General features: G+C 42.5%; 1 protein-coding gene and 1 long non-coding RNA gene across 25 annotated transcripts in view; one reads left to right on the top strand and one right to left on the bottom strand.

Annotated features, from left to right (window-relative positions):
• Nucleotides 1–9,931, top strand: part of CELF1 (CUGBP Elav-like family member 1) — a 104,170-nt gene extending 94,239 nt beyond the window's left edge. For 23 of the 24 annotated variants that reach the window (XM_065595281.1, XM_065595279.1, XM_065595277.1 and 20 more), the window contains 2 exons: nt 485–653; nt 6,987–9,931. In XM_065595281.1, coding sequence (XP_065451353.1) covers nt 485–612 — 128 coding nt within the window. In that variant the 3' untranslated portion in view covers nt 613–653; nt 6,987–9,931. Of the gene's footprint in view, nt 1–484; nt 654–4,397; nt 4,536–6,986 lie in introns of those variants that run through there. The other variant, XM_065595272.1, reaches the window with a different exon arrangement.
• Nucleotides 1,248–12,143, bottom strand: part of LOC101949153 (uncharacterized) — a 33,927-nt gene continuing 23,031 nt past the window's right edge. Inside the window, exons 2-3 of the long non-coding RNA XR_010601047.1 lie at nt 4,945–5,044; nt 1,248–2,271 (exon numbers count right to left, since the gene is read on the bottom strand). This is a non-coding gene — a long non-coding RNA (uncharacterized LOC101949153). The remainder of the gene's footprint in view (nt 2,272–4,944; nt 5,045–12,143) is intronic.

Below are 12,143 nucleotides of genomic sequence, written 5' to 3'. Positions count from 1 at the left end.
AACTGGAACATGGTCAATAGCTATAGTTAAGGTTACATGAAAATTTCCATGCTGAGCTCCTGTTTGCAAAGTTTTCATTTTTTGGACTGAAAATTTCCAAGTTTGGTCTCTCCGCAGGGATGAGTTTTGGGGAAGTTTGAACAAAAAATCAGTAAGTTATGTTTGAATCTGAGGAGACTGGTGGAAAAACCTTTCCCTGTTTGTTTAGGAAAAAAAAAAAAATTGTAGTGCTATTTATTTTTTTTTTTTTTAAACAGCTCTTGTGCCAAAGTGGCTTGTGATAGAAAGCTACAGTTTGGCCAGGAATCTTTGCGAAGTGCCTGAGTGATCTAGTGAAGTTATGAGCTTTTGAAAATGGCACTTCACGCATGCCTGTTTACCTTGAGATAACCTGGGTACATGCAGCTCTTGTAGCGGAGAGTCTTATCCACTTGTCTGTTTGGGATCTGAGCATGCTATAATTATGTATTTTTCCTTTTCCCAGGTTTTGTAAGTTACGACAATCCTGTCTCTGCACAGGCTGCCATCCAGTCAATGAACGGCTTTCAAATTGGCATGAAGCGTCTGAAAGTGCAGCTCAAGCGCTCTAAGAATGACAGCAAGCCATACTGAGCGCCCCTCCCCTTTGGGACTGGAGGGAGAAGGATCTTCTGGTAAGTTGGGGAGGAGCGCACTTAGTGATTCGAAGTCCTAAGGCTGTGTTTTTACAGTCCTGGATGCTGATCCATGCCATTCTAGCTGGCACATCTTCCCCCTGAAGATTCAGCTGCAGCGTCCGCTGGGATTTCTGCTTCGGATGGAGGACAAGTTTGTGATTTTGTTTCCAGTATTTTACTTTGGATTTTAGGTGCCATATCACTGAGGTGTTTTGTTGTTGTTGTTGTTTTTCCTTATTTGAAGTTTGCTGTGTTTGTATCCAGTGTGTTGAGAAGGACCAATGCCAGCTACTTTAGTGGGGGAGGCGGGGGAGCGTAGAAAGAGCAGCAGAACTGACATGACACCAGAGGGAAGAAGGAGGAGCAGAACTGACACCAGACAGCACTGAGGAAAAGAAAGGCGGGGAGGGAGAACCACCTTGAGATGGGCAATGAGCAGACCTCATGTAGCCTTTGCCATGCCCCTTGCTCTCGTATTTCCTTAGTTAAATGTCTTCTGTGGGAACTTCCTATCTGAATCTGTCTCTAGAGCAGGTGAAAAATCTAGAAGAGCAAAGAGGTTAATGGGTTAAAGGAAAACTGCAGTGATTATTTTGCTATATAAAGTGGTATTTATTGTTGCACTGTGAATGTACACCGCACTTTATAAAAAAATTTTAGACACTGTCCCTGCCCAGAAAACCTCATAATCCATCTAGAGTTACATATTAATTGAATTTCCCAGTGTTTAGGAAATCTTATTCTTGACTGATCAGCTGGGAATATTGCTAGGGTTTAGAGAGGCACTGTAGTCTGGAGGAATAAATTTGGGGCTGGAAGCCAGGAACTCCTGAGTTCTTATCCCAAATCTGCCACAGACTTTGTGTCACCTTGGTCAAATCTCTTCCCATCCCTGTGCTTCAGTTTTCCCATTTCTATAATGACAGTAATGTCCATCTCACAGGTCTTTTGAATTAATACTAAGCACAATCTAAATGCTAATTATTTATTGTTAAACTATTAAATTAACAACAAATAATACAGCATACTTTACAACAGCTTCTGAGGTTTCTGCTGCCTTGCATATCCAAGTGGGAGCTGTTTCCGCAGTCATACTCTTTTCCAAAGGCAATTTCCTGCTCACTAGTAATTCTGTGATGTGATTTGGAATAGAAATAAGATTTATTTTTTACACTGCAGTTTTCTTTTAAAGTGGTGAGTGTACTAGAGCAGACCTTGAACCACCCAGTCTTATTCTGCCTTTGGCAGTGGCTGTCACCCAATATGTTGAAGGAAGAGCAGACACTCCCCTCTTGAACACACACATTGGCAAATTCACAAATGTGCAAAGAATGTGTTACACGGCCTTAGTATACACTGATTTTTAGGAGGCTCAAAGCCCCTTTGAAACTCTGGCCTGAAGCACATCAAGGAGTCACAGTAGATGCTAGTGCTCTAACCATCAAAATCCACCTCTGTCACACGGGAAGTTTACCGTTTCTGTACATCTTTAATAGAGATTCCATTTACCTCATATTTTCTCCATTTCCACTTCTCCTTTGTGTTCCCAGTTTGGGGTGATGCTTTTCCTCAGCCCACCAAGTAACACTGCAATCCTGTGTTCGGGAGCTGGCTCCTAAGTAGGAAGCATGTGGGGTCAGACACAGGGTGTTTACTTCCTTCTCTACTCTAGCAGGAGGAGCCATAAGCCCCTGAAATGTTGTTTAGAATGTGCCTGTGTTTACAGATACTCTGTTACAGTCCATGGGGAAAGTCAGGCATATCCAGGGACTGGGTCCCCTGGACTCTTAAACCTCACAAATACCAGGCCTGACCCATTGCATCAGAGCACCAGGGTAAAGTGCCCTTTCTGTTGATGAGTTTGAAACTCAAATAGGTTTTTGGTGCCAACCTGTCTGTAGTGCTGGCAGATGGGTAGGAGAAATTGTCAGTATTATACAGAGAATATTGTGGTGAAAAAAGGTTAAAAGCACAGACTGCCAAATTTCCCATTTATGCTGGCATATGGTACCCTTTCATGTTGACTATTTGGGTCTCTCTGTAAACATACATACATACCACTTAGGCGAACCGTGTACACTTGAATTCTGTGCACTGGGAGAGATGTGTCCTGGTTTTCTGAGAAGAAAGTGTTGGAGTGTTAAGGCCTCTAAGGTCATAATGGGATTATTTTATAAATATACTTTGCAAAAAAAAAAGAAAAGAAAAAAAAAGAAGAGAGATCATGATTGGGAGCAACCGCTCCAAGCATGACCTGCTGTAACCAAGAATGTTGTTTCTATTTTTATAGAAGTTTTATACCGCTCCAGGGTGGAGAATATTTATTACTTAAATTATTTCACTGGAAAAAAGGCCAGGGTTTTGTAGAATCCTAAATGTGATTGTTTTACACATACAATTATGTGCATGATTGAAACTACTGATTTTCAGTGGCCTGTTTTCAGGCTGACTAACTGCTAAATGAGGAAGGATTAATACTGTGAATCAGTGGAGGGGATAGCTGTACTCTGTGGTCTCTACAGTCACTCTTTTATAGTACGCTACATGCTGCTGAGACCCTTGCTCCATTGACCCCAAACATGGGCCTGTTCCTTTAAGTAGTCATTTCAGTTGCTCTGTATTTAGTATCTTTAGCCTTTGCATCTTGTACTGACCAAACTCAGCCCTGATGTAGACAGGTGTAACTTCCATTGATTTAAGTGGAAGATTCACCCACTTATGCCAGGGATGAATTTAGCCCTATGACTCTTCCCAGATAGTGTGATTATCTTTACTAGAAGCCTAACCTGGGCTAGCTCTTGTGCCTTACTGGCATGACTATAATGCAAGTATTGCCAATGCAAATCTATGCAGGTTAAATTCTAAGGGCCTGATCCCCAGCATCTCTGAATTGATGCAATTCCATTGTATTTAATTGAGCTACACTAATTTATACCAGCTAAAGATTGGACCCTAAATGTGTGTCTGTTTCAGCTTCATTCAGTCTATTGGTGTGTCCAGGCATGTAGTGCCAAAGTTAATAAATGTATCAAGTCTCTGACTGTTGGAGGTTTTTTACTGCCCAGTGCAGCTGATTGTATAAAATAAGTGTGTTCATTTCTGCTTGGTGGCAGCTGCTACAGACTAGGGATTTCTGCCTCTTCCTTCATTCCTTCCAGATTTGAACAGAATTTTCTTCCTCGCTCTTTGGCAGGAAATCCTGTATTTTTTTAATCGCTCTCATTCTATTGCAAATCAAATCAGTCAGCTGTTTTGGGGACCATTGGAATAAATTGACTAAACATAAAAGCAGACTCTGAATTAGCAGCCCATTGTGACAAAAATCTGGTAAAATCACTTTGAACTACTCTTTAGAAATAATCCAAATGAGAAACTGTCCCCAGAAGAAAAACTTTGTATGCTACCAAAGACTATTAAAGATGAGACTGGAAGGGAGAAGAAAAAAATTTACGTAATTGAAACTGGCAAAATTATTTGGGACAGACTTGACCCATTCTGAAATACTTAAATATTGGACGCTATCGCAAAATATTTAGGTTGGTTATAATCTATGCACTTCTCTGAAATGTCTTAATGTTACATTGATATTAGCATAAGAGTTGACTCAGTTCAAATAACTACAGAAAGATTTGCTTAAATAGCCAAATGGGCAAAGTATTTTGTATGCTCTTAATCTAAAGAATCTGGATTTTCCAAAGAGATTCTACAACAAAATCCAGTATGATTTCTGTTGAACCACAGAACTCCAGACTGCATGTGTACTCTGCAGATCCTTGTAAATAACAATCTGCTTCATAGAAACAAGGGGGAAGTATTTGCCTGCTTTGCGACTTTCAGAAGACATTTGATTCTACTTGGCATCCCATATTAAGAGCAAAGAATTAGGTAAGGCTGTGATTGGGCTTAGCCTGATACTGTTTAATATCTACAGCTGTAGCAAACCTACTCTGATTAGATTCTTCAGCACCTAAATAACAGAGTCTAAAATTAAATGTCTCTTTACAGCTTAGTTATCTTACCAGTATGCAGAGCTTGCATTTATTAGAAAATGCTTTTGATAAATATTCATTAAAATCAACCCTCATTTTGCTTAGGCTTAGAACTTTCCAAAAGAGTCCGAAACAATTTTTGGAAATATCTTTTATGTTTTAATGATGAGATAATAGATCAAACAAGTTAAATTTATCTGGAAAATACAATTATCACCATGGGAAATTCCACCCAGGCAATTAAATCCTTAAATAAAAAGCCCTTAACCTAGACAGTAAAATGTATATTGGAAACTTACCTACCTGCAAGGCAGAATTAATTCAGGCAATTCCATTTGTTGATCGCTGTATAGAAGGGGAGAGGGAATTCTGCATACTTGTGAACCCATTGACTTCCTCCTGAAATAAAACAGATAATCAGCAGCAATCTAAAAACAGCTCAGTGAAACACCTTTTTACACAACTATTTCACCTGAGCAATGTCATAGCTAAAAAATTACAAATCAAGAGCGCAGATGCCCACAGTGTACATTTGGATTTTCCTTATGCAAACAGACAAATATAAGGATGTTGTGGATCACTAAGCGGAAATGTTACAAAGTATAAAATATAGAATGCAGAAAAATTTCAGTATAATGTTATCGACCCACAAATGTGAGAGAGAAACAAGGACATAGAAATAACTGTCTCCCTTTCCTTATGTCATTATGTGCCCCAACCTGCCACCTCTTCAGTCTTTCATCCAAGTCTCTCCTTTAGACACTTCTTCCAAAAGGCCTCTAATGAATCCTAGTCTTTCCCTCAAAGTTGTTGACAGAGAAGACATCTGAAAATATCTACCAAAAAAAAAAAAAAAGACAAAACCACACAAGGAATTCCTATGATATCTGCTAAATGTCATTTGAACCCTTAGCTTTTGTTCTTTCCCATGCCCCGTTTCTCCACTGATACTTTGCCTTTCTGGATTGTAAGCTCTTCGCGGCAGAGACCTGGTCCTTGTAGTTGTTTGCCAAGCACCTAAAAAACTGCTAGAACTATAGAAATAATGTTTAATGTTGCAGTGTCTCTTGCTAGCTGAGGTTTCACTCAGTCTCCTTGCTCAGTTCTGTCTCTGGAAGGGTAAGCATGGGGAGAAAACCCAAACCACCAGTGCTAGCCAGCCTGTGGCAACATGTTTTTGTTGCCCCATTATTCAGAGGAGGGTCCTTGAGCTCCATGAGCTAGCTGCAAGTGCTGTGGAATCATCAGGTTCACTCATAGGGATACTGAAAGCTTCACATCACTCACCAGCAACCCTTAAGCAGTTTTGAGAGACTCTGAAGGACATGGCACCACAACTGGTGTAAAGTGGAATCCTAAAAGATACCTCCCTATCTCCTCTACTTTCCACGTTCCCTCTAAAAGGCTCCCTCTCTTTTGCAGTTTGGTGGCCACGAGAAGACAGCAAAGCTGTTAGCATCCCTTGGTAGGGATCCCATCAGATCTGAAAACTCTGCTCAAGAAAGGTTCAGGCAATATATCTTCCAGTTTTCCAAACTGGTAACAGTGACTGTAGAGTTTCTCAGTGCGCAGAATCCCCTTCTCGCAAATCAGAATGCAGGGGACTTTCTATTGAAAGGGTTGGGAAAGGAAAATTTCTGCCCAGGTATAATAGTGTGAAAAGGGCTCAGCTAGGACAAGTCTTAAGGAATTCTTCTCTATTGTGTGGGGTTTTTGGTTCCGCTTATTTGTCTTGTACAATCTTTTCATTTGGTTCTAAAATCAACCAACCCTCCCACTTTGTGGGTTCCTAAGGGATGGGAAGGGACTGGAGCTGAAGCAAAGAGCATGGATTTCCTGGGCTACCACTACCTAAGCATTTCCCTTGATAAGACATAAAAAGGTCTCAACTGTCAAATCACCTGTGAATTACCCCCGTGTCCTCTGTCCTGTCTCTTGCTGTCTGAATTTCTGTGAGTTGGGTGTTAATCCCGGAGCCGTATCTTTGGAGGTGGGCTCCTGGGGTGGGGCTTGCTCTGTTGTCTTTCTCGCAAGCAGAGCTAGCAGGGACACTGAGCATGGGGCAAAGGTGAATGCACAGCAGTCCCACAAAACCAGTGTCCAAAGGGAAATCCAGGCCTCTGCTTCCATTTTATTTCTGGCATTTTGATGTTTACTTGGTGTCCTCCATGTACTTTGACTTTTACTTGTCCATCGTTGGCATGTGCTGCCCTCCCTGTCAACTCCCCTCCCCAAGAGGTCTCATTGTACAGTGCCCATTCCTGTTCTCTCTCTCCTTGTTTGGATGTACTGCTCTGTGTAACTCAGTGGGTCTCCCTCTTTCTGGTTTGTTTTTTTCTAGATTCCTGCCGTTTGTTCATCGTTGTGCCTAAAGCATGTCGATGTGGCGTTCAAGTACATCGTCCAAATCCTTGTCTCTTCAGCTTCTCTGATGCTTGAACTCTCACCTTTGACCTTGTGTTGACCTTTGATGCTGATGTGTATTTTTATTACGTTTGTTTCTTTCTTTGTTTTTGGTTTGTTTTGGTTTATTTTATTTTTTTTTGTGTGTGTGTGCTGCCAAATTGGTTTTGCTAGAAAGACTGCTGAAGGAGAATATTTAAACTTGCATTTGAATATAAAAAAAAATTCTATTTTTCTAGAACTTCGTAAGATAACCACTTGATTTTGTGATTCTGACTCTTTGTAATTGTCTTCAGAGCAGCCTTGCTAGCATACCGCGTGGAGTATTTGTATTTCTGTGAACATACAGCCAGTCACTTTCTCGGCTTAGTTTTTTCTGTGTGCTTAGTTTTAAAAACAAAAATCTGAAGAAAAAAGTCAATTGAATGATGCGACTTAGCCTTTCAGGAGGCTTTTGGTCACATTTTGCTGAAATGGTTTCTGTGCTTGAGGAAATAGCTTGTATTTTTATGAGTTCAAACTCTGACTTGAGTGGCATCAGCATAAAACACTTGAACTATATTTTCTCCTGATTGTAGCGGCATTTTTGCCCTGGCACTTACTGTTTTTTCCTTTCCTGTGTAGTTATCAGCCTTTGTCTGCAGTGAAAATTTGATCAAAGTTGATGTTGTATTTTGTTAAACCCCAGCATGCTTGTTTTGTTTTTGTTTTGTTTTTGTAACTACAATCTCTTCAGCAAAATGTGATTGTTTTAGTTTTATTCTTCCAAACTCAGATAGTGCATGTTTCCTGCTGTTTTCTTCACACCCTCGAATATATCACCTTCACCTCTCTGTTTTCTATAGTTTGTGCAAAAACTGAGCAATTTACTGGGTTTCAAAGGTATCCTTTTAAATTGGTGTTTTTTGGTGTGACAAATTTCTGATCAGATGTCACCTGAGGCATCTACCTGTGCACTTAGACTGTCTGCCTGACACAGCATCTGGGCCTTGTTCCATCTCTACAGCTATCAGAGGCTCCCAGGAGGAGGGTTGGTTGCATTGTTTTTGTAGGAGTTTTGGTAGACCAGGGTAGATGGGAAGCAGGTAAGTGAGGGATCGTTGCAGTAAATCTGCTTTTAAAATCCTAGGGAACTGGGGCTCCCTTCATACATTCTTAAATTTTATTTTATATAATTTGGGGCATAATTTTTGTGAGGTTCAGCCCCAGTTATTTATTTAAATTTATTTAGATGGTGGAGGGTGGCTTAGTGGCTCTAGGTTAGCACTGGCAGTAGAGTGTTCAGAATATCCCAGAGAAGGCCTTCATAAGCCTGGTCATGCAACTGCTGGCTCTTACCCCAAATGACAAGCACAATACAACAGCTTCTTACGCTGTTACCTGAACAGGGTACCAACCCCAGCTTCTCCTCTCAGGGGCCTTAGCTGGGGAATCTCTATAGAGATTTTTTTTTTTTTTAAGTTTTTGTTTAGTCTTTAATTGGGTAAAGAGTCAAGCAGTTTCTGTTCCTGCCCTGCAGTACAGGCTACTATTCTAAGGGCAGCTGGCTTCCCCTGGTCCTACAAAACCATCTGCTGTGAGACTGCATGGCTAGAAACTGGCACTTGGAAGCACCTGCAAGACTATGGCTATGGGGAGACCCTAGTCACTAAGGGAGGTGAGTTGGTGAAGGACCCCAGAGTGGGAAAAGAATATGAGGTAAAATCCTAGGGGGAGAGAGGTTGGAAAGTGGGAAGGATGTGAGACTGATCTCCTGGCTGTGTAGGTTACCCTGTGCTTGGGGTGGTGAAAAGGGAACAAGACGATTTATTCTTTCCCCTCCCAGAGTTGGCTGGGGATTTCACTACTTCTCAATACATGTTATTTTTGGCTGTGATTTATAGATCTGGGACTTGGGAGATGAGGCTGTGTGAAAAGAAGGTGGAGATTCATTTTGAGATAGGATTGTGAGATGACTGCTGTTAGCCCCACAGTCTGAATGCATCAGGCCGTCTGTCAGTTGGGGCGCTGAGACACCGCAGTGTATTGAGTAATTTTGCCAATACATTTCTATACAATGTGCATTCAGTTCCATGAGGAACTCTGGGGAAACCTGTGGAAAAATCTCTGGAGAAAACCAAAATGCCAAACGTTGGATGTTCCTTTCCTTTCCTTCCTTTTCTCCCTTTGGTTGTTTTAATTGTTCTGTGGTGGTTTTAATGGATTTGAGACAGTGGAGCAGCAGCTGCCTTTCTGATTTTTGGCTGCTTTTTGTGAATAATTTAAAAAAGAAAATTTACATTTTGGAGACAAACCTGTGGGCTTTTTTATTGGTACAAACGTATTTAACACTAGGGGTTTTGTACAGTTTTTTGCCTTTTCTACTAGAAAACAATGTAAAGTGATTCACAATGTGACAAGAAAACAATTTGCCACTATGACCAAATGTAGAGTCTGTTCTGCAGTAACAGGATTTAATCAACTCAGAGTCGTGATTCAGTTGTAGAAATGCTTTTCTTTACCTTGTTTGAGCTGTTCCTTTTCTTGTTTTGATTTGCAAAACAAAATGTCTTCTTGTGTGAAATTGTGTTGTACTCTGTAGAAAATTATGGATTTTACTTTAATGGTTTAAAAGCAGAGGAGCACATGTTGCTTTTCTGATCTGATCGCGGAGTTTGTGTAGTGGATTTAAAAATGAAAAGATTTGTTACAAGTTTGGAACGAGCGAGTATGTGTTAAAGGAATTTTCTTCCTTCGTGTGTTGTTGGTTTTTTTTTTTTTTCTTTTTGTCCCGATGGGGAACTTAAAGCTGTTTTAATTGCACAGACACACCAACAAGTCATTTTGTATATGCCAAGTGTGGTACCTTCCTTTGTTTATTTGCTATTAAACTGTTTGAGAAGAGTCTGTTTGTCTCATTTCTGTGTTGAATCTCAATCTCTCACTCTACAAATGGGTGCAGGTGAGGAGAGGGGACTCTGCCAGCTGGGTTTGAAAGGGGCATGGAGGAATACCTTCCTATTTCTTAGCCAGGCAATGTAAGACAAAATGTTCATGATATGCCACTCTCTCTGGGTATATAAAATAGCTGTTGGTTTCAGCACTGTGCTAATCTATTACTGTGAATAGACATGGGCAAGAGTTTATTATCCTTTTATCTTGCCCTCCAGTTTCTCTTCTCCTATATTTTTTTTTTCTGAATATTTCTCTGTTCACTAACTTAAATTAACGCTTTTCTTTCTCTTAGTCCTTCTCATTCTCTCTCTTCTCCTGAGAGATCTCCTATCTTCCCTTGAATTTTACCCTTTCTCTCCCATGCTGGCCAAACTATTAACTCAGTAGGAGCAGGATTGGGCCCTGACCTATGGTGCAGTGTTCCAGGACTCTTCATACATACAACTCTCTCTCTAAACTGGGATACAGGGTCCTGGGGCCCCTAACACACACCAAAAGGTGAACAGCTGCCTGCCCACAGAGGCGGGATGGTGCACAGCATTTCTACATACACATGGGAGGCATTTTTCTGTAGAGGAGAGGTTTTTACCCAAAAAATATTTAGCAGGAGTCTGGGGTTATTTATAGCAATGGTTTTCAAACTTTTTTTCTGGCGACCCAGTTGAAGAAAACTGTTGATGTCCGTGACCCAACAGAGCTGGGGATGAGAGGTTAGGTGATGTAGGAGCGGCTCAGGGCTGGGGCAGAGGGTTGGGGTGAGGGCAGCGGGGTGGGCCCTGGAATGAGGGGTTCAGAGTGTGGGAGGGGGCTCTGGGCTGGGGCGGGGTCTTGGGGTTGGGTTGCGGGAGGGGGTCAGGGCCGGGGAACCAGCCAATGGGAGTGCGGAACTGGTGCTCTGGGCGGGGGCAGCGCACAGAGTCCCATGGCCCCCCTGCCTAGGAGCCGGACCTGCTGCTGGCTGCTTCTGGGGCGCAGCGGAATGTTGGAACAGGTAGGGACTAGCCTGCCTTAGCTGGGCAGCACTGCTGACGGACTTTTGGGTCATGACCCACAGTTGGTAAACCACTGATTTGAAGTACAGTAACTCCTCACTTAACGTTGTAGTTATGTTCCTGAAAAAAGCGATTTTAAGTGAAATGATGTTAAGCAAATCCAATTTCCCTGTACGAATTAATGTAAATGGGGGGGGGGTTTAGGTTCCAGGGCAGCTTCCCCCTACTCTGCAAACTCCAGAGGCGGGGGCTTCAACCCGCCCACTCCACTCCTTCCCCCAAACCCCCATCCTTGACCCGCCTCTTCTCCCACCACATCTCCTCCCCCTTTACTTCGCTCGCTGCGTCCTGGCTCCTCCCCCCTCCCTCCCCTCCCTTCTAAATGCCGCAAGCCAGCTGATTGCCACATAGGGGAGACGTGCCAAGTCCTCACTCCTCTCCCCTCCCGGGGCAATCAGCTGGCATGCCCGTTTGGGGAGGCAGGGGAGGGAGGAGGAGCCTCGTGCTGAGTCTGCACTCCTTCCCCCTCCCTCCTGCCTCCAAAACGCAGGAGCAGGGGAGGGAGGGGGGAGATGCGCCGAGTCGTCGCTCCTCCCGCCTCCCTCCTGCCCAGAGGCTGCCAGCTGTGGAGAAAGCAGGCAGCCAAACAACCTGAGTGGAGCATTGCACAACTTTAAATGAGTGTGTTCCCTAATTGATCAGCAATGAAATAACGTTAAGCGTGACGACTTTAAGTGAGGAGTTACTGTACATTCTTCTTCCCTAAATCTTGGGGAAAGTACCATGGAAGTTTAAACCCAGCAAGTGAGCATCTTTTCAGTCTTTTTAAAATTCAAAAATAATGTCACCTCTCCTTCTGTTGACTCATATGTAAGTCCCTTACACAGACTGTCACAGTCTTGGGGCAGCCACAGACTCCATTTCCAATGTGTCCTTCCTCTCTTTTGGCCCACTCCACTTCACCCAGTACTTCCTATAATGACTATAAATCTGAGAGCAGCCCTGAGCATTAGATAATTCAGTCCTGTGTTCCATCCAGTGCAACCCACCAATCACAGAGCAAGATGCTGTGCCACCTGTTGTGTGATGCACTATATGTGCAGTTAATTAGCAACTGTTTAGAAGGGAGGATAGGGAGACAAACTTAGAGGTGGGGGTGAGGGTGGAAG

This window comes from Chrysemys picta, chromosome 4, assembly GCF_011386835.1.
Source record: "Chrysemys picta bellii isolate R12L10 chromosome 4, ASM1138683v2, whole genome shotgun sequence".
NCBI lineage: Eukaryota > Metazoa > Chordata > Testudines > Emydidae > Chrysemys > Chrysemys picta.
The sequence above is the reverse complement of the archived record's forward strand: the minus strand, read 5'-3'. Positions and strand labels throughout refer to the sequence as shown.